General features: G+C 39.9%; 1 protein-coding gene across 4 annotated transcripts in view; it reads right to left on the bottom strand.

Annotated features, from left to right (window-relative positions):
- Positions 1 to 25281, bottom strand: part of hycc2 (hyccin PI4KA lipid kinase complex subunit 2) — a 43925-nt gene that overhangs the window by 10381 nt on the left and 8263 nt on the right. For 2 of the 4 annotated variants that reach the window (XM_058786612.1, XM_058786611.1), the window contains 10 exons: positions 22141 to 22217; positions 18599 to 18655; positions 17323 to 17424; positions 17074 to 17241; positions 14386 to 14466; positions 10891 to 11039; positions 10647 to 10742; positions 7291 to 7407; positions 6812 to 6899; positions 6568 to 6724 (listed from right to left, as the gene is read on the bottom strand). In XM_058786612.1, the coding sequence (XP_058642595.1) occupies positions 6568 to 6724; positions 6812 to 6899; positions 7291 to 7407; positions 10647 to 10742; positions 10891 to 11039; positions 14386 to 14466; positions 17074 to 17241; positions 17323 to 17424; positions 18599 to 18646 (1006 nt within the window). In that variant the 5' untranslated portion in view covers positions 18647 to 18655; positions 22141 to 22217. Of the gene's footprint in view, positions 1 to 6567; positions 6725 to 6811; positions 6900 to 7290; positions 7408 to 10646; positions 10743 to 10890; positions 11040 to 14385; positions 14467 to 17073; positions 17242 to 17322; positions 17425 to 18598; positions 18678 to 22140; positions 22218 to 25281 lie in introns of all 4 variants that reach the window. The other 2 variants (XM_058786613.1, XM_058786614.1) reach the window with 2 other exon arrangements.

Raw genomic sequence — 25281 nt, forward strand, 5'->3', positions numbered from 1 at the left:
ATACAGTACAAGAGCAGCCTCTAGAGGCGGAAATCACTGACAGCACGTGTTATTTATTTTGACACGTGACACTGCGCGCTGCACAGAGCGGGAAACTCCAGACGCGCATTTAAATACAGCCGACAGAAAAGCCTGCCGCGGAAACAGAGCGACATTCACATAGTTTTCTATTAAATCACATTATATTTGTCCCAAATCGTTGTGAATGTACATAATGACTTCATCCTAGGCCATAAATTATGTATTGTGCATTTTTCAGCAAAACGTTTCTCTTTCTGTGGCTCTAATAAAGTCTGTATGCTTCCTGTAGAGAGCTGTAATACAGATCGTGCGTTTTTTTTTTTTTTTTTTAAACACCGAACTTCAAACTCATTTATGCCACATTGTTCATTCTTGAAGCAAACTTATGTCCATTTGGTTATTAAATAAATTGTTTTAGACCGCCACTTGATTTGAACGCAAAGCGTCTGGTGTGTGTGTGTGTGATACCTCTGAGTTCTCCTAGACGCAGCGCTGCGCTTTAGTGTGAGACTAACTTTTTTTTTTTTTTTTCTTGATTAGATAATTATCAAGTGTTAAAAAATAAAGTGTGTGAGTACACATACAATATCCATATGTATGTAATTTTAATGCTATGGCCTTGTGTAGGTATTTAAAGATGGCCATCTTTAAGCATGACTGTTGAAATTAAATCCATTCGTAGCATTAATGAAAACTGTAGAAGTATTGTTCCTTGTTAGAGTGTTCATTTCAACATTCACCATTAGCTACTAATAGGCTACATTTTTAAATTTTAAAGTTTCTTCTTTTAACATTAGCAGACTATGAAATAACTTTAATGATCAATATAGTAAATAATATTAATTTTTGTATTCATTTACAAAGTATGGTTCAGTACTGTTGCTGCTTTTTTTTAAAATAGTAAAGCACTAGCTCTCTTTCAGTATCCATTTTGAAAACTATCGGTTGATTAATCGGTATCGGCCAGTGTAGTCCAACCTAGCTATCGGTATCGGTAAAATCCACTATCGGTCGACCTCTACTTCCAGTGTCATCCGGTTCCAGTTATTTTAGCTGAACGAAAACCTATCTTGCAAACTGTTATTGAAGATCATATTTATCATATTGCTTGTATTACCCTTATTTGTAAGGAGCTAAATGATTAAATGTAACTGAATATTCTTTTAGTCTATTATTGTAATCATAAACATACTGGTTTGTAACAAAAAGTCGCTTTGGACAACTTTGACACTGAAAGCACTTTTTGTTTATTGCTTGTAATGTGAAAATTACTTGCATGCACCTACTTTATTATTCATTTGCAAATATTAAAAGAAGAATATTTAAAGTAGGTAAACTGTCAAAAATGAATTTGCAAAAGCTCTTATTTTTTATCTTTGGCATTGAAATTGTTATGGAGAATTGCCACATTAGTAATTACAATTGTCGGTATTATTGTACTATTTACACCTCTAGAAATAGTGTCTCATCAACTGCTGAAATCATCTCCTGTCTATCACTGAAACTGGCTCTTGCATAATTTATTATCAGAGGACTGATAATTAGTGCATAACACTATGGAAAGGAATGCAAGAATTTCATGTCTGCATAAAAGGGATTTAAGTAGTGACCCAGAAACCTTTTCACAAGCGTGTATGAGATGAACTGAGGTTTCAGCTACAGTAGTGGAAATTTACTTTCAGTAATGTAAGTCAACAGAAGCAGTTTTGTAAGAAGCTTTTCGACAATGAGAATGAATGACTTTCACTGGTGTTTATGTCAGGATTCTCAGTAACGTCCTCGCGATTCACTCGTGTGCGTCATACCAGGGTCAGCATGACTCGCAGGGGTTTTGGAGAGGTGCATTCCGGGAAAGCTGAGGTACCCTGAAGGAAGCGAGGCCATTGGGTGAGTCTAAGGGGAAAAGCCCGCCTCCATGATCTGACTCCACCCCCCTGCCTACCCTCATGTGTGACTGTGAGAGAGCCCCTCCCTCCTGGCTCGTGATTGGCCGCTGGGTCCTGTGGAGCGTGTCGGCCGGGGAGGATGGTGAGGCTGAACTCGGCATCACTTGAGAAGTCAAAACAATCTGGGATGTAACACAACAAGGGCTTCTTAGTGTCTCGGTGAACAGCATGAGTAGAGTGCGCTGTGAAGCACCCAAAACACAAAGACAGTGAAAGAATAGACACAAGAACATCACTGGCACATGCTCCGTCACACACAACAACATGTGGTCTGGACAGATGATGGAAGCTTAGATAGTCTATCAGATCACATGCTAGAACAACACGCTTTGAGCTTTTATTGGCCCATCTGACTTTGTATGCCTGACGGTAAAACTTTCAAACCAAAAGATTTTTATACTATTTTGATGCTGTGTCAGGGTGAGTGAAGAAGGGCACAGTGGTTGCAGTTGCTTCTTATAGACATAATAAACTTAAAAACCATCCAAATGTGGAATAAAGTGTCCATATTGTCCTCTCGAAAACATGAACTCAAAAGTTTCCCCTGGTCCAAAAAGTTTAAGTGGTGTCTATTGGCAGTCTATTGGTGGTTTCTGCGAAGGCAGGCATCACTAATACTATTGCTCAAACTTTGTATTGTCAGATCACTAACTTTAATAAACTTTGGAATGTGTCTGAGTCCATGCACAATGCTTATTTCACATGTGAAGAGGGTGTCTACATTTACAGTGCTGTGAAGCGTACACCGCATGAAAAGCAGTTTTTAAATCATATTAGGTATAGATCTTCGATTGGCATGGAATGTATATTTTGTAATGATTTGAGCTTAAAAAAAAAAAAGTGTCACAATTCACAATTATAGACAAACACAATCTGACTCACTTACATTAAATGATAAGAAAAATGTAAGTGAACCTCTGTGTTCTGACTTCTGAAAACTCAGTCCTGCAGAGTTTCACTCAAACCCTAATCAAACACACCCGAACAAGCTCATCAATGTCTCCAGCATTACTAGAAGGCTTCAGGCAGGTGAGTTTGATCAGGGTTGGAGACCCTCCAGAACTAAGTTTGCCCATCCCTGCCCTACAACTTCTCCAAAAGCTAACTGGAGTCAATGACGTAGATGAGATATGGGAAGCATGGGGCACGGGTGCCCTGCCCTTTGAATAAAGGCACGCATAGCCATGTTTACTGACAAATCTGATCTTCTCAAGCAAGATTGGTTAGTGTGAACCACACATTGATCCATTTCACAGAATCCACAGTAAGATACTGTCTCCAAATGTGGAAACTCCTGGACAGTCACTGGTTTCCCTGTGAGCGGGCATCCTGCAAACTCTAAGAACACAACGGGCAACTCTGAAAGAGGTGAGGACAAACCCAAGGATCAAAAGGATCAAAGGCCTCCAGAAAACTCTTCAAACCGTGTACATCTTTGTAAATGTGTCTACCTTCAGAAAAACACTAAAGACGAATTGTCGTCAAAAGGATCAATGAATTTAGAAGTGTATTAAGACCATTTACAGGAGAAAGTCAGCACAACAGTTCATGACTTTAAGCTTTAGAAAGGTTGGTTGAAGGATGAATCATGACCTTAAACCCAGAAGGAAGCCTGTGCTGTCGAGAGAACCCAGAAATACTGAAACAGATTTGTGGGAACCAGTGGCGCAAGTTTGTCTTAAAAAGTGGTGGGGACGGAAGGGGACGGGACGAGGTTACATCTGCTTTAAATATTACATACAAAAAATTATACAACTAAAAACATTATTATCTATAAATGATTAAACTTATTGTAAAACTAAATATACTATTCAAGTGCTTTTATGACAGATGATAAGTAACCAGCACATGAAATGGTAATGATAGTCCTGGCCACCATATGTATGTACTTTACAAGTTAATTGGTATGGTACATCGTCAGACTTAAGCGTCAGTTCTTACTCATTTGTGCACATTTTACAGTCATTGTGTTCAAGACTGGATGCGTAATGTACAGTATAGTAGCCACACAACACCAGCAGCAGTACAGTAGGTGACGAACAGTCCGGCAGTGTATGTATGTTTGTAAGCCATCTTCTGAATCATGTGCGTATCATTAATCAATATTCAGATAAAAATATTTCTTTTGCGCTCAGACTCTGATTTCTGCAGTATAACACAATTTAAGGAAGAATTTTCACAGCCAAGCAATCCTGGTTTTATGGAGGCGCTAGAGGAAGCATCCTCAGTTGAAACTGTAATAACATATTGGCCAAACAGATTTGGCAAACGAGCAGTGCACATTTGTGTTTGCGCTATGAAAGGTTTCTATTTCCAACGTGTTTTGCCTTAAGGAACGTAACTAAATCACAGACATATGTTTAATTTCAGAAATGCAATGGAAAATCAGAGGCATTAAAGGGTTAGTTCACCCAAAAATGAAAATTACACCATGTTTTACACTTAGGTGTATATGACTTTCTTCTTTCAGACGAATCCAGTCGGAGTTACATTAAAAAATGGTCCTGACTATTCAAGCATTAGAATGGGTGTAAGTGAGTGTTTTTGTTCAACAGTCCAAAAGTAGTAAAATAAAGGGCATCCATCCATATTAAAACGTGCCTCACACGGCTCCGGGGGGTGAATATCGGCCTCCTGAAGCAAATCCATGTGTCTTTGTAAAAAAAAACAAAAAAAATCCATATTTAAAACGATATAAACAGTTTTGTGTAACTTCCCTTGACTGTTGTACGCGCGTTCACGAGAGACTGCTCCTCCGGAGGATGACGTAGGACGCAGCGCATGCGCGTGTGAGTCTCCCGAAAACCAACGTTTGTTTACATGAGCAAAGGAAGCAAAGTTTCCTTACTTTAGCAAAGGAAAACCAGTCTCCACTTGGCTTATATCGAAATCCTCTGACATTTTTCTTTACAAATCCTTGTTTTGTGCTTCTAATTCGTGACCGGCATTTTGTCGTGCTTCCGCATTTGTCATGAATCACAGTGCAAGGCACGTTTTATTACGGATGCACGCGCTTTATTTTACTACTTTTGGACTGTTGAACAAAAACACCCACTTACTCCCATTCTAATGCTTGGAATAGCTAGGACAATGATTTAATACAACTCCGATTGGATTCGTCTGAAAGAAGAAAGTCATATACACCTAGGATACCTTGAGGATGAGTAAAACATGGGCTTATTTTAATTTTATTGTGAACTAACCCTTTAAAATTAAGAGTCCACTCACTGCTCAAAATGCCATTGATTTTGCCCAGTGCTGAGTTCTGTGAATCCTCTTGTTATAACAAACTAAGTGTAAACATGAGCTGTGCTTGTGATTGTCGGTGGCTGTCTTGAAAGCTTCGGAAAACGGCTCATAAAAAGGACGAGTATGTGAATGGTTTTTACCAGTTGGAATCTAAAATACGGTAATATCGTGTGAAAATTTCACATGAAATTCTGTCAGAAAGGGGGAGATGTAGGGTTGAAAAATACAACACTATATTTCTGGTCATTTTAATATGTAATTAATCACAAAACTCTCACAAAAATTAAGTATCTTGGGGATGATCGAGGGGCACAAGGAAAATCTTGACCCGGTCCTGCGGCGGGGGGTGATGCAGCACCCCTAGTTCAAGCGGCTATGAAAGTTTCCGTATTGATACGCCCACATATACAAAAGTACAAAACTTTTCATGGGGTGTACTTAAGATCTAAAAGCACTGTCAGTCTTCCAAGCACAAGTGTTCAAAACAAGTCGGAAACATGTTGGAAAATTTTAAATGTGACAAAAAAAAAAAAAAAAAAAAAAAAACTTACAGGGTTAGTTGACCCCAAAATGAAAATTCTGACATTACTCACCCTCATGTCGTTCCGAACCCGTAAGACCTTCATCATCTTCAGAACACAAATTAAGATATTTTCGATGGAATCCGAGAGCTCTCTGACCCTCCATAGACAGCAACACCACTGAAATGTTCCCAGACATAGCAAGGACATCGGTAAAACAGCCCATGTGACATCAGTGGCTCAACTTCAATTTTGCGAAGCTACGAGAATACTTCTTGTGTGCAAAGACAACAAAAATAATGACTTTATTCAACAATTCTTCTCCCCGCCATTTTGGATTCATGCTGTCCGTGGAGGGTCAGAGAGCTCTCGGATTCCATCAGAAATATCTTAATTTGTGTTCTGAAGATGAACGAAGGTCTTACGGGTTTGGAACGACATGAGGGTGAGTAATTAATGACAGAATTTTCATTTTGGGGTCAACTAATCCTTTAATTATGACTATGCTTGACACAAAATACCTCCATAATTTAAGTGGACCTCAGGAAAAACTACATATCAGATATGTATGATGATGACACTTTATGGCCTAATGCAGGGCTGTCCAGTACTGATCCTGAAGTTCTGCAGAGTCCAGCTAGTGAGTCTGAAGAGCTTGATTCGCTGCTTCAGGTGTGCTTGATTAGGGTTGGAGCTGAACTCTGCAGAGGAACAGGTTTGGACACCTGGTCTAATGGCATGAAGGACAAAGGTGCAGCAGTGATCCAGGAGTCGTCGTCCAGTGTTTGTGAGGTCTGCTGGAGCTAGTGTGTGCGATGCGTTCACCTCACCCTCTCTCTTCCAGCGCAGTCTGCGGATGGATGCGGCGGTGATGGTGCACTGGGAGATCCGTCTGATGCTGGGAGTGACCTCCACCTGCAGGACCTTCCTCCCCTGAGGTCCGTCCGGAACGCTGTCAGGCAGACAGCTCTTCATCGCATTGCCCAGCTAAACAGCAGAGGCACAGAGTGGTGAAACAGCGTGACGAGCGGCAGAGAGAATCATCCACAGACAGGAGAGGCGTCTGAATCGTACCAGCAGCGGCTCTGAATACAGCTCCAGCTGAGCTCTGTACAGGATGTCATCCAAAGCCTCTCTCCCAGCATCCCACTCGCCGTTATATCTGCGCAAACACACGCCCATCCGCACACAAACATACTAGTAGATCACCACAGCAAACCTGATCACGCAATACTAACAGCTTAACCTGTGAAATGTAAAAAGAATCATGCAAATTCACTTAGAACTCAATTCTAGTCACTACAGGCTTGTGTGAAGATCATTACAACAGTTATTTTCTCTCTAATGTTATAAAGAAAAAAAAGATCATAACTGTAATACATTTGTATTTTCGAGTTTTTGTAATTTCCAGTTCCCAATATTCTCAATGATCACCACATTCTCACTGTAGTCTGTTATTTTTAATAGTATGCAAGTACAAGCATTACTGTGGAGGACTTTACCAACGCTCAGGTGAGTTTGTAAGGAGATGTCTTGACCGTGTTCACACTTACATGGCGTGATAGACAGCAGCCAGCATCTGCACCATGAACTGCGGCTCCAGCAGCACACGAAAGCAGGGAGCGGTCCAGGCCTTCAGCTGCTGACGGGGAAAGCCGCTCACGCACAGCCTGCACATCACACACACACCACACACACCAGTGCTCTCACTCTCTGCATGCACGATACATCAAACAGCTGTTTCTCTACTTCAAGTTCTGCGGCTTGACTTCTGTTGGGTGAACGTGAGTGTGAACATATTACCATGATTTCAAATGTCTCTTCATATGTTTCCTTTCTGTTATAGAATTGATTTGATCCCTGGGTATTAAAACATGTATAGCTTAATATAACGTAAATGATGTCTCTTACTGAAATATATAGTAGAAAACCCATGAAAGATGTATGTTATTTAAAAAAATCAACATCATTTTTGGACTATGAGGGGTGCCGTTACTTTATGTGCACAGTATATTCTGTGTCGATGACATCAAATGGTTGCACTCAGTGAACTACTGGCGCTTTTTACCGCAACAAAACTCGGAATACACATCTCAGAAAATAAAATACCGATACGATGCCACATTGTGAGGCTTTTGGTTGCAATTTTCAGTCGAAGGGCAACAAGAGAAGTGATGTAAGACTTCACTGCTTTCCTAGCGATAAGAGGAGGAGAAAAGAATGGGAAGATGCCTGTGGACGAATAAAACTTCCTAAAGACCCGCTTCTTTGTTCTCTCCACTTTAGCCCTGATGCCTTTGAGTCTTTTAGTAGACCACAGCTACTGAAAGAGCTTACAAACGGCTGAGACAAGAAACGCTAGATGTCCTCTGTTAGCATGTAAACATGCCGCAGCCACTGGAGGAGTTTCTCAGCGCGGATTTCCCTCGAGATCCAAGGCGTTTAGACTCCTTGTGGGGAAAACTCGATGGCACGGGATTTGGAGCCTGTGCTTATATCCATTTCCACCTGTAAACTCTTTCAGTAGCTGTGGTCATCATAGCAGTATTTTATTTTCCCAGTTGTGTATTTCAAGTTGTTTTGTGGTTAAAAAAAAAAAGCAACAGGCTGACAGTTAAGTAACACAACTAAGGGATCTGTTCAACTGAATATTATCACGATTTCAAATGTTGCATTGCATTTATAGTTTAATAAACAAGTAGCCTAATATGTAGTCACCATTTAGACGCAATATTGACTTTTTTGTTCTATTTCACCAACGAAAAAAGTTACAGAAGAAAAGCAACACTCCGCACGGTGTTTTGTTATTGAAAGATTCATCATTTTGAACGAATCGTTTTAATGAATGACTCAATGATTAATTTATTAAAACGGTCACTTGCCGCCACCTACTGGCGGTTTAGTTTCATGTTTAAAAGTAGGCTATCGTCGTCGTCGTTGTTTTTACATTTGTTTAAACATCAATCTCATAAATTATTTATTACAGTTGTAATCTTGCAGTGTAAATTATTTAATTTGATTGATAACAGCCCTTATTATTAAAACTGAATTTGATCAAATGTAAGAATTTGACATGAAAGATAAAGCTTAAAAAGATAAAGTAGCCTAGAAATAAATAATTTTTAACCTTTAATATTAGAATGATGTACCAACTGGGGTTCCTTATGGTTTACAGCATTAGTTGAGAGATATTTTTTTCTTTGAAGAAATTTGCGATGTACTGTACCTGATAGGCCACAACTTAATATTGAATCAAATTGTGTCAATAAATGTTTTCTTTTTATTTATTTTTTAAATAAATGTATTGAAGCAAAATGTTTCTTGTCAGAATGCACCAAAATGCTTCATTTGGTTAAAATCATAAACATAGTCTCATGGGGGACAATGCCCCAGACACCCCTACAACAAATTACTTCGTAAACATGTCACCTTTTTCAGCACTTTTGAGTTTGCAGGTCTGTAGTATTATTTACTATGATTTACCGTGTTTCTAGCGTGATTTACCATGATTTACCACATTGCTAGCAATTGTGTGAAGTGTCAGTACAAATGAAGTGATAAACTCTGTGAGAGTGTTATGTCTGTAGCGAGAGGCATTGACAGAGTCAAGAAATGATGATGAGAAGAATTATTATTAATTAATATTAATATTTCAGTAAAGTTCATTAAATCTATTCTGTTGTTAGTGTGGTCTTTAAACTTATGAACTGTGTATGGACTGACAAAGGTGTTACACGAGGAAGCAATTTGACAACAATGCAGTAAATATTTTAGGTGCATCAAAAAGCGTGCTTGTTAAGATACCAGCAAACAAGCTCATCCAGCACAAATTAGTGCATAAAAGGTCACCGAAATGAAGTATTTGAACCTCATAATTAAATAGAAAAGAAGGAGAAAAACTGCAAAAAGGTCCACTTTTTGAAAAAAAGAACCCCCCTTTCAATAGGCTGGCTACGGACCTGATAAAACAATGTGAATTTTTTAAATAATTCATGGGTTTTCTACTACTGTACATATTTCAGTAAGAGACATAATTTACGTTATATTAAACCATACAAGTCTTAATACCCAGGGATCCCATTAAGATTCCTTTATTTGTTTTCAAATCCTTAAATGGATCGGCACCCACTTACTTGGCGAGTCTTTTGTCCATCAGAGGCTGCAGACGGTTCCTAGAGCAAGACTAAAACTGAGAGGAGATCGGGCTTTTTCTGTTATTGCACCTAAACTGTGGAATAGCCTTCCGTTGTGTGTTAGAACTGCTCAATCAGCATCTGATGTTAAATCTAAGCTAAAAACTCATCTGTTTTCTTTGGCTTTTAAGGTACTATAGAGATTAATATAATTTCTTTTATTGTTTGTTTTGTTTTGAATGCTGTTGTACTTTTATCAATGTAAAGCACTTTGCGACTCTAAGGCTATGTTCACACTGCAGATGGATGCTGCCCAAATCTGCCCAATTTTTTTGGCTCACATGTGACTCAGATCTGTTTTTGTCAGGACAGTGTGAACAGCACTGAGTTGGGCTACTTTTTCCACAGTTGCTGCAGGTTGTTTTTCAACTCTGTGGGTTGAAGCGACCACACTAGCGTGATATTCACCCCCTGAAATGCAATTGGACTAGTTTTGAGAAGCAATTGGGCGGCTTTTGTTGTGAAAACCTAACAACCCTGTTCATATTGTTCTTTTGCGCATGCGGGTCAGTTCAGAACCGTGATCTATTATGGAAATCTGATATTGGCCACATTTAAAACAACAATGTGAACAGCTATACAAAAAATCAGATCTGAGCACTAAGGCTTGGCAGTGTGAACGTAGCCTAAGCGGTTTTAAATTGTGCTCTAGAAATAAACTTGACATTGTCTGCTTCTAATGGCTGTGGGTTCAGAGAGCGGAAGTGAGATCTCACCGCGAGCTCATCCTGCAGACGGCCCGGTGTGATGAGCGGGGCATGTAGACCACCAGCGAATTATAGCACAGCATCAGGAAACACAGCACCTCAAACCTGCAGACACACACAACCACAAGCCGTCACCTGCATTCGCTGCGGCTGCCGCCAGTGTGCTTCAACACTACAGTTTGAGGACTCATTTCACAGATCCTTCCTTTGGGACATTTAACTGAGAGAAAGACAGAGTTCTCGAGACAATGACCTGTTCTGGGCAGTGAAGGTCTCTCTCTGCGGGTGCAGGCCGCTGTAGATCACTCTGATCAGGTCGTGCTGACAGAGAGCGCCCTCAGTCAAAGCCATGGAGCCCAGACTGGACGGCTGAACACACACACACACACACACACAGTGACACTAAACAGAGGTTAGGGACACCACACAGATGCTACTGTTAGCACATCTATACAGCAGTGGCTCTCATCCCTGTTTCACCGCACATCTCACCCGACTCTCTCTCAAACACAGAGAGAAATCTCTAACATGTGTCCAGCTGAGGATCCAGAGCTGCTAAAGCAGGCATTACATAAAGATCACCGATGGGTGATATCCCAAACTGAGCTGAACTGGGTTAAGTCTTTTAGGGGCATCAGTCCTGGAATCTCTTCCCTAACGACTTCATTTCCGTGGGTTAAATCAACCATCTATTTCATGACTTCAAATGGTGCAAAATTCTGCAGCTTGACTTCTGTTGGGTGAATGTAAGTGTGAACATATTACCATGATTTCAGTGTCTCTTCATTGGCTTCTTATCCGTTATAGAATTGATTTTAAGATACCTTTATTTGTTTTCAAATCCTTAAATGGACCGGCACCCGCTTACCCACTTAGGACTTAATTTCTTTCGGTGTTCACTAAAGACTAGTTCAGACTGGTTAGGTTTATGCAGCTGGCTCTGGTGAGTGAAGTGCATGAAGTCATTTTGCTGCTTACAGTAAACACAGTAAACACCCAGTGCAAACAGAGAATTCACTACACAATAGTCACTACTCGTCTCACTCAATCATGCTCTGGTTTCATCAATTATAATCCTCTCTAAAACAAAGGCAAGAACAGAGTGAAAAATCTACAACAGAAGAAAATTAAAGCATTAGAGAGCCAGTCAGTAAAATATGTTACATGTCAAACTCTTTACAAATTCTAAAGAGATTGCCGCTAATGACTCAAAGATGTCACTACACAGTGATGAGAAAGGCAGCTACAGTGCTAAAATATAGCATCAGCACTTTTGCTTCAGAGAACGTCTACTGAAAAGGACTTAAACAATTCATTTCAATTAATAAGGCTGCATTGCAAACAGTCCTTATCTCTCAGTTTGACTGCATGAGCTGCTCTATTTTCATTTGTCAGGAGAATAATGTCAGGCTTGGCATTGTATTGTTACACTGGTATCACCAGGATTTCTGAGACAGGAGCTCTTTCCTGTGTTCTGTTCCTCCAGATTATGTTCTTATAGTTTTCTGCTGTAACAGTCTGGAAGAGGCTAGGGCCGCACGATATATAGCATGCGAAGCCGGTTCTGTGATTAGTAGTAAATCACCTGTTTTCAAACAGAGCGCCATTTAATACACAGAGCCGTAGTTCACTGACAAGCTACACAATTCGCGCTCAGAATCGCAGATGAATCGCCTGCGATATTTAACGTGATATTGCGTAGCTTGTCAGTGAACTACGGCTCTGTGTATTAAATGGCGCTCTGTTTGAAAACAGGTGATGGAGATTTATTACTAATCACAGAACCAGCTTTACTGACGAGATGCGCATGACAATCGCACCCAATATATCGTGCAGCCCTACAACACACACTGTGCTCTGGTGCTCTATTCTCCCGGGTTCATCCACAGATCTCGAGTAATTCACCAGAATTCAGTAAGAACCTCTCGTTTCTCCCCAAACACTCAAGTCTCTTTCCAGGCTGTTTGACACGGGGCCTTTAAAACAGTTTTCTCCACTTTTTCACTAAAATCTGCAGTGTTTACTGGAATATTTCTGAAACTGAGAAAAAGCACTTTGACATTTCCATTATTGTTCCAGATCATGATGTTTAATTCATGCAACATACACATTACAGACGACGTGCATATATTATGTAAGGAATAATTGACCACAGGCTGTTGAATTATTGAGGAATAATGAAAGGACCACAGCCCTTCTCACCGTGACCGCATTACTAGCCAGTGTGCATTACCGTTCAAGAATTTAATGGATCGAAGTCAATTATGTTTACACTTCTAGTTTTCTTCTGATGTTGAGTGGCTGAGGAGCATAACGTCACCTCACTGTACTGTCGCTTTCTGCAAATGCTTATTATTGCATTCATAGATGGAACCTTTAAACAAGTTTATTGGCAATGGTCACTGATTGGGGATCTCTTCTTCGATGAGGAAAAGGCGGTGTTGATTTCAAACACTGGCCTTTCTCCCATCAGGAATCACGGCCAGTCCTGTGGAAGCACTCTCTTCTCCTGGACCACTGATCTGCATCTGGACTCTTGTGCTTCTGTTGAGGTGAGTGCTGGCCTGTGAAGCATCTGATGTCAGGTCAGGTGATATCATTGAGCATTCGCTGACTTTACACTCCTGACCGGCGTCCTTCTTAAGAACAGCATGATAATGGCTTTATTTCATGTAGAGGGAATGTGTCTGAAGTGCCAGATCAAGCACAGGAGCCTGTGGAGTGGATTCAGAAGCACGTTTCCTTCAGTCCTGAGTGCTTCTGCCTTTCTCCAGGAGCCTTTCTGTTTGTCAGCAATCATTTGGCTTTATTCATTTCCTCAATAACTGGTTTGCCATCAATAATGCATGACAAATACTTCATTAAAGATGTTAGTGAGGAGCCCGCAAACATTAGAAATACATTATGTGATGTTCAGATGGTTTCCATTTTACATTGAGCTTCACAAAAAAAAGCTTTTTTGGCTTTAATAAAGTGATGCTTTCTGTGTTAAGTGCTCTTTTTAAGTTCATGGTAAGTAATCAATAGAGCATCATGAACATTAAGAAATGCAAATGTATAGAAGAACATGAGGTCTTCATTGTTAGTTTGTTAATGCATAGCTGTAATTCAAGCTATTAAATGTAAAGAAACCTGTAAAAGTTAACATTGACAAATATTAAGTGATAATGTATACAGATCTTGCTCACTGTTAGTTCATGATAACTAATGCACTAATTAATGTGACCAAATGCCTTTTAAACTCATGAGACTTCTTAGATTCCTTGGGCCAAACAAATTGATACTCAGTGTTCCTATGTCTGTCCAGTTTTAGTCAAAGAAACAAGCTCATTTCACACAAACATGACTGAAAATTCATTGCACTTAGAAGAAATGCTATGTGGATTCAAACCGTTGATAAATAAGAGTAAATGTTGTTAGCTCATGTATTTTAGCACAGGATTAATATGGAAGAGATCTGCTAGTGTTTTATGTGCTGTCATGCTTTTCTTTAGTGGGCTCAAATCAAATAGGTTCACAGTACTCATAAATACTGCTTTCTAAATGCACATGATGCAAGGCAACCGGCTGCCCCGAGTGAAACTTGTGTTTTACAGTGTGTCGGCCATTTGTAATTTTGCAGTAAAATGTAGTATGTAATACAGTAATATAATACAGTAGATGTTTTGGATGTGACTGCGGTGTGAAGAGAGGAACATCCTTCAGTTCTGAGGTTTAACAGGAGGTGTAAATGTGAGCTGTTCTTTACCTCATGATATATGGATGGCTTGGACAGGGACGGGATCATGAACGATAACAGCTTGCTGTTTCCATCTTTATCCACGATTTCCTGCAAAATAAACAACAACAGGTGTGACAATCAGATTATCTTAAGTAGCTGTTTTTCCCTTAAAAGTTTCTATTTGTTTGTTACATGAAATTTGTTGGCATCAATATTACATTAAATTACCAACAGATGCATTTTTCCTTTTTTATAATTTTTTTTTTTAAAGCTACCAATATAACAGGAGTGTGTAGACTTTTAATACCCACTGAAGTATATATCACCTTATAAGAGTGCATGTATGTCTGAGAGTAAAGCAGGATGTGCTGTATACATCAAACGTTTAATACAGAGCTGGGCAAACTTACAGTTTACCGTTTTAGACAATCAGGCAGTTAAGATTTGCTAGATATTACATACTGCTGTTAAATGATGCATAGAAGCGACAAGGTTAAAATGTCAATCATATCATCGTCAATCGTTTCAAACAATGATTAGTCTAGAAAGAATGTTTCAAGTTTAGAGCTTGATATAGGTAAGGTCTCTCATGTTGGCAGACACACGATACACGACACGCTACAGAGACACAAAAACATGCTCTCGCGGCGCTGAGAGTCTCGTGGACATACAGCGCTGTTGTGCTTCGGGCGTTGCAAGTTCGAGTCTAGGCTCACTGACCTTTCCCGATCCCATCCCCCTTTCTCTCCCACTTTGATTCCTGTCCTCTGTACACTGTCCTATCAAATTAAAGGCAAAAACACCACTACAGCAACACCTTCACGCATTCAATTGATATGCTTTCACATTACATTCCTAACCAGTTTCTGGTCATAGGAACGTCATCTGAGATCTTTGACTAGTTCTGGAGATTCTGAGTGCCCAGGATCCAAATCTGAACACAATAATCGTAACTGATTAGTTTCTTGTTTACTCCTGGTTGGTCATTTCTCTTTCCCAGCCACCTGCTTCACATTCAGTAATATAAAATCTCCCTTAAATTTAGGGGAATCCCAAGATTTATTATTAGAGAAACACTAAATCATTTTGGGTTACCCCTAAATTTAAAGCACTTTTAAATGAACAGTAGGGCTTTTATTTTAGAAGATAAGGAGGAGAAAACAAGTGTGCTGTGGGAAAATACGGGAAGGAAATTATTACTTTAGAAGATGAAACAAAAATTGCAGCTGAACGGTGCATAAGTGGCATAGATGTAACATCTGGACATGCCACACCATCTGGAGATCACTCAGCCATGAGTAACCAGAGATGGGCAAATCAGCTGAATGTAAGCGATTTAATGCTGGATCTACCAACAGCAGTCAGGTAATGGTTTCATCTACTGCCTCCATCTCTCACAGTATTGTCAGGGTTCTCTTTCAAAGCTACTCAGTCTCTTAACAACTAAGGGAGGACCAAAGACAAGAAACATGGAGTTGACAAAATGAGGACATGACCTGATTAATATGGGCTATAAGACTGAGCAAAGAGTCAAATGTCACTCCCAAATTTCAGACAGTTGGTGAGGGCCTAACCAAAGTAGATATATGTTGTTTGGGGCCAACTAACTTAGTTTTGTCAGGATTTAGTTTCAAAAAGTTAGATGCAATCCATTTCTTCAGACTATGAATACAGCTGTTTATGGAAGAATATGGCATAAAGAGAACGGGAGGTAATGTAGATTTGTGCATCATCTACATATGGATGGAAATGTAAACCATGCTCCTGAATAATCTCACCTATGTGTAGCATACAGATTAAAAAGAGAAGTGGCCCAAGAACCGAGCCTTGGGGAACACCTCTGGAAACAGTTTGGGATCTGTGCTTGTTGATTGAAATAAACCGCTGCCTAACCCCTAACACAGGACTCCAGCCAATGAAATAGCATCAAAGTTTTCACTAAAGTCACAACGGACCAGTGTAATAAGTGCTCCTGAGTCTGCTGATAATAGGTCATTTACCAGCCTTAATAAAGCAGCTTCACAACTGTGTAGTGGGCAGAAACCAGGCTGAAAAGGTTCATGAAGATTTTTGGAAATTAGGTGTGAATGTACCTGTAACCACCTTCATATACAAACACCAAACATCCAACAGTCCCTGTAAACATTCAGGGGTCAATACTGAGATAATCACACACCTGGGACTCTATTTGTACAGGAATTCTTATCCATTTGCAGAGATCCTCCAGTGTGTGTGCTGGGTATTGTTAAAGATGTTTTAGCATCTGTGATAGCATCTGTTATTTTTATAAGCTGTGGCATATTGGGTGGAGGGAGAGAGTAAAAAGTAATTGATTAGGAAGGCTAATTCTGTCTTGTGTGCTCTTTGCCCACTGTAGATGAGATAGAGAAGGAAGGATTGTAAGGAAGTTGTCCTTCATCATCAGTTGCACCACTCACCATCTTCATTAAACAGTGCATGTTCAGAGATAAGACTCATTCAAACACACAGCTCAAAAGAGCATTACAAGAAGTTTTTCTCCCATCTGCTGTTTAACTAACATCAGATATGAATGACTGCATACTGCGCAGTATTTTGTATTGTTTTGTTATGTAGTTCTTGTGTTTGTTATTGTGATTTGAATGCATTTATATTGTGCACATATTTAAATGTACATATTGATGCCGTGCGTATGTGTATGAATACTGAATACACATGAATGGGCTGAATACACACCAGGTTGTAAATGCCCAGCAGAAGAGCCTCGATGCAGCTGCTGCTGTGTCTGTCTCTGCGCAGGTAAACCCACAGCAGCTCGGGCAGGAACTGCAGTGTGAAGCGGCGCAGACAGTCCTCTGAGCTGCGGTACAGCTCGAACAGCTGATGGCACACCGGCTCCAGCAGCTGTGAACACAGACCACAGATAACGAGGCGCACAGAGGCTTCACTGTTGTTTATCTCTGAGCCGCCGGTCATTCTTCTCACCTCACTGTCAGGGTCCTGGATGACGCTGTAGAGGGCCGGCACCAGTGTGTTCTTCTGATGGAGGACTCCAGCGTAACCAGACAGCTGCGTTTCAGACAATGCCTGTGAGAGTACAGACCCGTATTGAGCATCATTTAAAAAAGTGTGTAATAACAAACAAATTTAAAGAACTGTTCAATAACTCTTGAATAAACTGTATTAGCCTCAAGGTTCTGTGCTCTTAAAGAAAGAAGTGCTTGAAACACACCAGTGTTGAGGAGAAGCTAGCTACAAGTAACGATGCAACTAACATACTTGACAGTAGCGCAGCTACTTTTAACACAATGTAGCTTTTCCAGTAGCGAACTACTTTTTCCAGCAAATAGCGGTGTAGCGCGACAACAGCTACATTCTGTTTTGTGAGCCAGCAATAGACTAAAGCAGTGCAGCATCTTCTTAAAAGATCAGTTACAGCGATAGCGATGCCTTTGCCCATATTAGGGTTTCCTGGAGCATCCTGAGTTCTGGTACTTCTGTGATGCATATGTGGAGTTTCTGCGTGAGGGCACCCTCCAGCTGCCAGCATGAATGAAGCACACATTACATGTGTTTAGGGCTCAGTAATGCGCACTCAGTCCTATTTTGGGTATAAGTAGGAAAAATAATACTTCTCTCTTAAGAAATTTGAAGTAAACATATGATAATCCATGTTTTTCTCAAGTGTATGGAAGTGTACAGAAGTTGTTTTCCCCCCACAGTGGATGCATAAAAGGTTCATAACCTATTTAATATTAAAGGGTTAGTTGACCCAAAAATAAAAACTCTGTCATTAATTACTCACCCTCATATCGTTCCAAACGCGTAAGACCTTCGTTTATCTTTGGAACACAAATTAAGATATTTTTGATGAAATCTGAGAGCTCTCTAACCCTCCGTAGAAAGCAACGCAACTGAAATGTTCCCAGGTCCAGAAAAGCAGCAAGGACATCGGTAAAATAGTCCATGTGACATCGAGGGTTCAACCATAATTTTACAATGCTACAAGAATACTTTTTGTGCGCAAAGAAAACAATAATAACATAATTTATTCAACAATTCTTCTTCCCAAGATACCATCTTGCTGTCTGTGGAGGGTCAGACAGCTCTCAGATTCCATCAAAAATATCTTAATTTGTGTTCTGAAGATGAACAAAGGTCTTACGGGTTTGGAACGACACGAGGGTGGGTGAGTAATTAATGACAGACTTTTCATTTTTGGGTCAACTAACCCTTTAACAGCAGATGCTTCTTGACTCACCTTGAATTCGGAGAGCCAGTCTTCCACTATACCTCTATCTGTCGCCATCACCACTACCTGAGACAGACAGACAGAAATCCTGCAGATCACAGTCATGGCCTTATTAGGAACGTGTATTTTCAAAATCAGCTCATCAGTGGGTTATCTCAGTATAGTATGGCTGGATTAAGGTCATGTACGCCAGACAGACACCAACCAGAGGTGTTTCCCAAGACCCTTACAATTAATCAAAACAAAACTTGAAGAACACAAATCTACACATTAAGAAAAACCCTACCAAACCTACACTTCAATTAAAAACAATCAGTTGCAGATTATCTGTCCATATGTAGTTATATTGATGCTAAAAAAAAGGTACCAAACATGTAAAACGGCCCCATTTAGAGAGAGGCTTCCTCTCGGCCCAATCTCTCTTCCACCGTCAGATAGCCAGGACCAAGTTAAAACTGCAATTAAAGTGTAGAAGCATCTCAAAGATGATCCGGAGGAATGGGATGCACCTGTGCTAAATTTCAAGTGTCAGAGAAAATGGTCTATTTCACTTTTCTTTTTCTGGTTCTGGTTTTTGAGCTGTAATGATGGAGTATGGAGCGTAGACTGATGAATAAGGCTGCAACAATAACAGAATGTGAAGAAATGAAGGGGCCTGAATACTGAGTGCACTGTATGTTTTACAGAGAGGTTTTTATTTTCCTGTGACTAGCGTTATATGCTCACGCTATTAGTGCGCCGCTCAGCACAGCTCCGTGAAGCAAGAGAGATGCTCCCTATGATACTGAGATCTCACATCACACCCAACACTGCACTAATGTTCAGATTTAGTGTTGCTGCTGAGGTACCAGGGCTGCGTTTCCCAAAACCTTCTTAACGCTACGTCGTTCTTAAGTTGTACCTTAACCTGTACCTTATCGTTAATACGTGTTTCCCGAAATTTTCTTAGTTAAGTATTCCTTCTGCAAGTCATACTTTATAATACTAATAGTTGTGCAATACCAAAGACGGCGCCATCTTTTTTTCTCTCTTCTGTTAAAAGCTGTTAAATTATTAAGCAGTGTCCCCTGTAGGTTTTTTCCCTTGTATTTTATGTGGTGACCACTGGGAGGTGCTCTGGGCATATATATTTCTTTCTTGGTTTTCTTCCCTGAAGTGATGTTTGTTGCAAAGCGTAAGTAAAGGTTTCACGCAAGTTCATTGCGTTCTAACAGTTCTGTGTCTTTATTTAAAATCAACACTTCTTTAATAAAGAACACATAACGCAGTGAAGCAGCCCGTGCATTAGCGGTTGATTCAGAGGGCTGCGATGCGATGATAAAACGATTATCGATGCATCTTTTGTTTTAATACAGATTTTCTTTTTTCACACTGTCTGAATATTAAAGCAAAGTATCCGGAATGACCCAATATGAATTCACTTTCAAGATCTTTTGTTAATAAAACAAATGGAAGTGATTTGGCAAGCCAACAGCAAGGTTACAAAGAACCAACAGGAGATGAAACACGTGCCTGTAGCGACATACTTGTAGTAAATTAATACAGACTTAAGTGTATTCTGTAATACGGGTTCTCATATTTGTTGTGTTTCCAAAATATTTTAGTTTGGCTTGACACAACTTGCATATATTGTGGCTCTTGTCCGGGGTCCTTCTCCCTTCAACTTCATAGAAGGCAAAGTGCTTCCATACGCTAGCTTTTAACACAGACGGTTCTGCCATCCTGCATCTGTTACCCCTTTTTACGCTGCACTCGTCTGCGTTACAGCTTCGACGCAGCCTCTCTTGTCAATGCTTGTGTTTATACCATCCGCGCTGCTGCACGCTTCTGAAGCACCGCCTGCAGCTGCACAACACGCTTTCACTGCGAGAGACAGCGGCTGCCGCGTGGTGTTTCCGCCGCTAGCTGTGTCCCGTGTGAAAGGGCCTTGACGCTTCTGGTGTGAGTTGCCAACGTGTGGAGGACGGAACAAACCTTGTCGGAGCCATACGTGCCTTTTACATTCCGTCAACATCACATTATCAATTAACATTCAGAAATAGAAAATCGAATCAGAATAGTCCACTTCTGCGTCGCGATGCATCTAAGAATTGAATTTTTCCCCCACCCCTACCATGCATAGAATGAATAATCTATTCTCGAGCCATTGATATTAACCTATTCAGCACCACCGCGATGGACAGCTGGTAACGTCACACGTAAGGAGGTATATCTTAAGCAACCTCCTAAGATATAGTTCAGGGAACACGCCTAGAACAGGTACACCTTTAGTTGAGGCATACCTTTAGAGTCTTCGTAGCGCGCTAAGAGACAGCATTATCGGGAAACACAGCCCAGAGCTGTGTGTGTGTGTGTGTGTGTGTGTGTGTGTGCTTCAGTGTGTGTGTGAGTCAGTGTGTGTGTGTGCATCTGTGAGTGAGTCAGTGTGTGTGTGTGTGTGTGTGTGTGTGTGTGTGAGAGAGAGAGTGTTTCTGTGTGTGTGTGTGTGTGTGTGAGAGAGAGAGTGTTTCTGTGTGTGTGTGTGTGTGTGTGTGTGTGTGTGTGTGTGTGTGAGAGAGAGAGTGTTTCTGTGTGTGTGTGTGTGTGTGTGTGAGAGAGAGAGAGAGAGAGAGAGAGAGTGTTTCTGTGTGTGTGTGTGTGTGTGTGTGTGTGTGTGTGAGAGAGAGAGAGAGTGTTTCTGTGTGTGTGTGTGTGTGTGTGTGTGTGTGAGAGAGAGTGTTTCTGTGTGTGTGTGTGTGTGTGTGTGTGTGTGTGTGAGAGAGAGTGTTTCTGTGTGTGTGTGTGTGTGTGTGTGTGTGTGTGTGTGTGTGAGAGAGAGAGAGAGTTTCTGTGTGTGTGTGTGTGTGTGTGTGTGTGTGTGTGTGTGTGTGTGTGTGTGTGAGAGAGAGAGAGAGTGTTTCTGTGTGTGTGTGTGTGTGTGTGTGTGTGTGTGTGTGTGTGTGTGTGTGTGTGTGTGTGTGTGAGAGAGAGTGTTTATGTGTGTGTGTGTGTGTGTGTGTGTGTGTGTGTGTGTGTGTGTGTGTGTGAGAGAGAGAGAGTGTTTCTGTGTGTGTGTGTGTGTGTGTGTGTGTGTGTGAGAGAGAGAGAGTGTTTCTGTGTGTGTGTGTGTGTGTGTGTGTGAGAGAGAGAGAGAGTGTTTCTGTGTGTGTGTGTGTGTGTGTGAGAGAGAGAGTGTTTCTGTGTGTGTGTGTGTGTGAGAGAGAGTGTGTGCGCGTTTTTGTGAAAAGTCAGGACATAGATGTGTATAATGACGAGGGTATGTCAGGTATTACAAGCTGAAGGTGACATCTCAGGACATTGACCCATGACCCCACTTTTCAAAACGCTTCTAAATCACTCAGAATTAAGTTTTTTTCAAAAAAGTCTCCTGTAAGGGGTAGGTTTAGGTGTAGGGTTGGTGTTGGACAATAGCACATACAGTAAGTACAGTATAAAAACCATTACGCCTATGGAATGTCCCCACTTTTCACAAAAACGAACATGTGTGTTTCTGTGTGTGTGTGTGTGTGTGTGTGAGAGAGAGTGTTTCTGTGTGTGTGTGTGTGTGTTACCTCAGTTCATGAGCAGAGCAGGCAGTGTCGGCTCAGGTGTCGACTGGTCACACATCTGTCATTCTATAACAGCTCGCCTGCAAACAGACAGACAGACAGCTGAAGATGATTTAAATTCATTTTCTGCATCAGACGAAATCATTAACTGAAAAAGAGATATTTAATAAGCACTTCTTTGCTGGTGTGTTTGCTATGTCAGAGTCTATGGATACGCATGGAAACAGGTTTTGATGAACATGTCGTGATTACTGTAATTTCAAAATGAAAACACGTTATGAACCATCACACATAGCGCCTAATGAATCTGAGGTGACCAGTTTGTAGCTCTCAGAGAAGTCCCGGTTTACAAATTGTAATTACAAGATCTACGAGCACATGAACGCTTTTTACAAGGTGGTATCTCATAATCACCGTAATTGCAACATTACAATACTCCCTGCACATGGGAAATCAGCTTTTTTTAATAATTTGCGGCACACGAGGGTTGTGACAGTATGAGATTTTCATGGTATGATACACACTCGTCTCAGAAAATACACGGTTTCACGGTAACGTTATATATTAAACAATCATTTTTACTCTTAGAATAAAAAAAAAGTTATTTGAGTGAACAAATCCTTTATTGCAACAAACTCGAAACCATTTTAATGAAAGTATTGAAGTCTCCCTTCTGAAAAATAAATAATTAAAAAATAAATCCATACACCTTATGTATATCTATATCACACTTTAACATTTTAATTAATGTTTTAATGTTATCAAAGGAAAATTTAACAACTTTTATTTTTTGGCAAAGTGCTGCACAACAGAGGTATACTAAGTTAAAACATGGACAAACACGAATAATGTTTAAATAAATTAATTATTATAAAGAATAGTACTATTGTTGTTATTATAACTTTCAAGTACATTGTACAATGCTAATATATTTCTGTCATAAATTCAAGTTAAATCAAACTTTTATTTTGACGAGTTGTAGCAGACCTTTGAGTTTCAGAGTGTATTTGACAATGTTTTTCTCTCAGAGCAGCTCTGGTGATGTTCATGTTTATGTAGAAGCTGAAAACACCATCAGTGTCATGCGTACTTCAGTGTAGATAAAACGGCGCAATCAGAGACATGCAAACAAGCAGATTATTTATATAGCAGTCTCTTAAAATGCGCTTTAATATTCACAGACACATATCATATCTACTTCTGATTAATCCATCGAGCAGAACATCCTCGTTATACTGTAAATTCCATGTTCATGTCTGCACCGGTTAATTTATAACTTGTTATAAATGTGACATACCTTTATCTGCACGGAGCAATGAGCGAACATGTTGGATGTATTGCCAGATTTTGCAGCCACTTTGCGTCCACATTTTTTGCAAATTGGATCCGTCCTCAAGGGCAACCCCACGTGCGTTTTTTTTTTTTTACATCCGAAGTATTCCCAAACTGCAGATTTTAACTTTTTTTTCGGCGGGGAATGTAGATTAGACATAATCTGTGTCTCTGCCATTTTCTCCGCTGTATGTGCAGTCCAGTGAATGCAGAGTGAAGCAGCCGAGCGGAAATAAATTGCATATATGCACAGGTGAGATTTATTTATTTAAAACAAAAATAAAATAAAAAACGTAGATACGCAAATGTTTACGGTATGATAACCGTGCACGGTCAAACCGTGATCGACCGTCATACCGGTATATCGTTACAACCCTACTTCACACACGGACCAAACTTACTACAGAAGTGTGGAAAGATTTGTAGCGCCTCCCGTCCAGTAATCACAATAAATACGTGAAACAGTCATTGCTTTCAAATTTCTCATGAAATACAAACAATCTGTGGTTTTGTGGCTCTTTAAGGTGTGCTGAAGCGATCATCTCTTCCTCTTTACTACTAGTTACAGCAGCAAATCAACAGGAATGAACATCAGAAGAAACAGAACAACTCACTGAAATCAATCAAGAGAGGTGCTTTTGATAAATATATGCACTACATTACACATTCATTCTATTTTTACTGAACCTGTTGTCTTTATTATTGAATGTATGTCTGAATGTGAACAAAATTAGTTATTACAGCCACCATTTAAATGTTTATATTATGTTTATATTACATGAATTGCATAGAAGCAATTATATCGTTATATTTACATTACATTTAGTCATTTAGCAGACACTTTTATCTGAAGCAACTTACAAATGAGAACAACAGAATTGATCAAAACCAACAAAAGAGCAACGATACTGTATGCAAGTGCTGTGACGAGTCTCGGCGAGACACAAAGCAAGGGTTTTTAATATAATGAATAAAAAGAAAACTAGTAGATAGCATAGAAAAATAAAAGAGAATGCTAGTGTATCACTACCAAGTTGATATAAAAACTTATATGCAATGCAATTTAAATGTTTATATACAACTCCGTGTTGATTTTAAGTTTTTTATCTTTTTATCTTTAAATGAAATTTTCATTTCAGTTTGTTGTTTCGGGGGGAAAAGTATTCTGATGCATCACTAGAAGAAATCATCACAACTATTAAAAAAGAGCACACAACCATAAACAAAGGCAACTTTTATTTGCTGTAGTTAATTAGTTTATTTTAATTTTTAAAACCACTTCCTTACGTACTGATTAAATCCAGTGGTCAAACCCTGTTCCTTTTCTCCATTTAATTTACAGACAACCCATCCTAAATCTCCAGTGATTCTCCAGATCATTCACTTGTATGTTGTATGCATGCCTCATCTATCAAACCACTAATTAATATGTGAACTAACACATTTCATATCAAAGCTATTCTTTCTTAATTTCCTCAGTGTTGAGGTGTAACAGGCTCGTTATACTCCATACTCTTCAGGAAACGTTAACAGATCTCTATATCTTTCAGAGAGAGACCTTACTGCGTTACTGCTACGATCGTCTTTCTGATCCCAACACAACGATCTCGAACCCAAACATCAAGACTCGACCTAGAATCAAGAGAGTCATAACTGTATCTGAAAACAACGCAAGTATCACAAACCCACTGAACAGAGAGCTTTGAAGACCGTGATCTCACGTTACTGAAGTGCTTTAAGAAACTGATGTTTTGATCAAGTAGTGTTTCTTTGTTTAATTCATTCCCTTCTTTCTGTCACCCGTGTATGTGA

This window comes from Onychostoma macrolepis, chromosome 09 (assembly GCF_012432095.1).
Source record: "Onychostoma macrolepis isolate SWU-2019 chromosome 09, ASM1243209v1, whole genome shotgun sequence".
NCBI classification, from domain to species: Eukaryota; Metazoa; Chordata; class Actinopteri; order Cypriniformes; family Cyprinidae; genus Onychostoma; species Onychostoma macrolepis.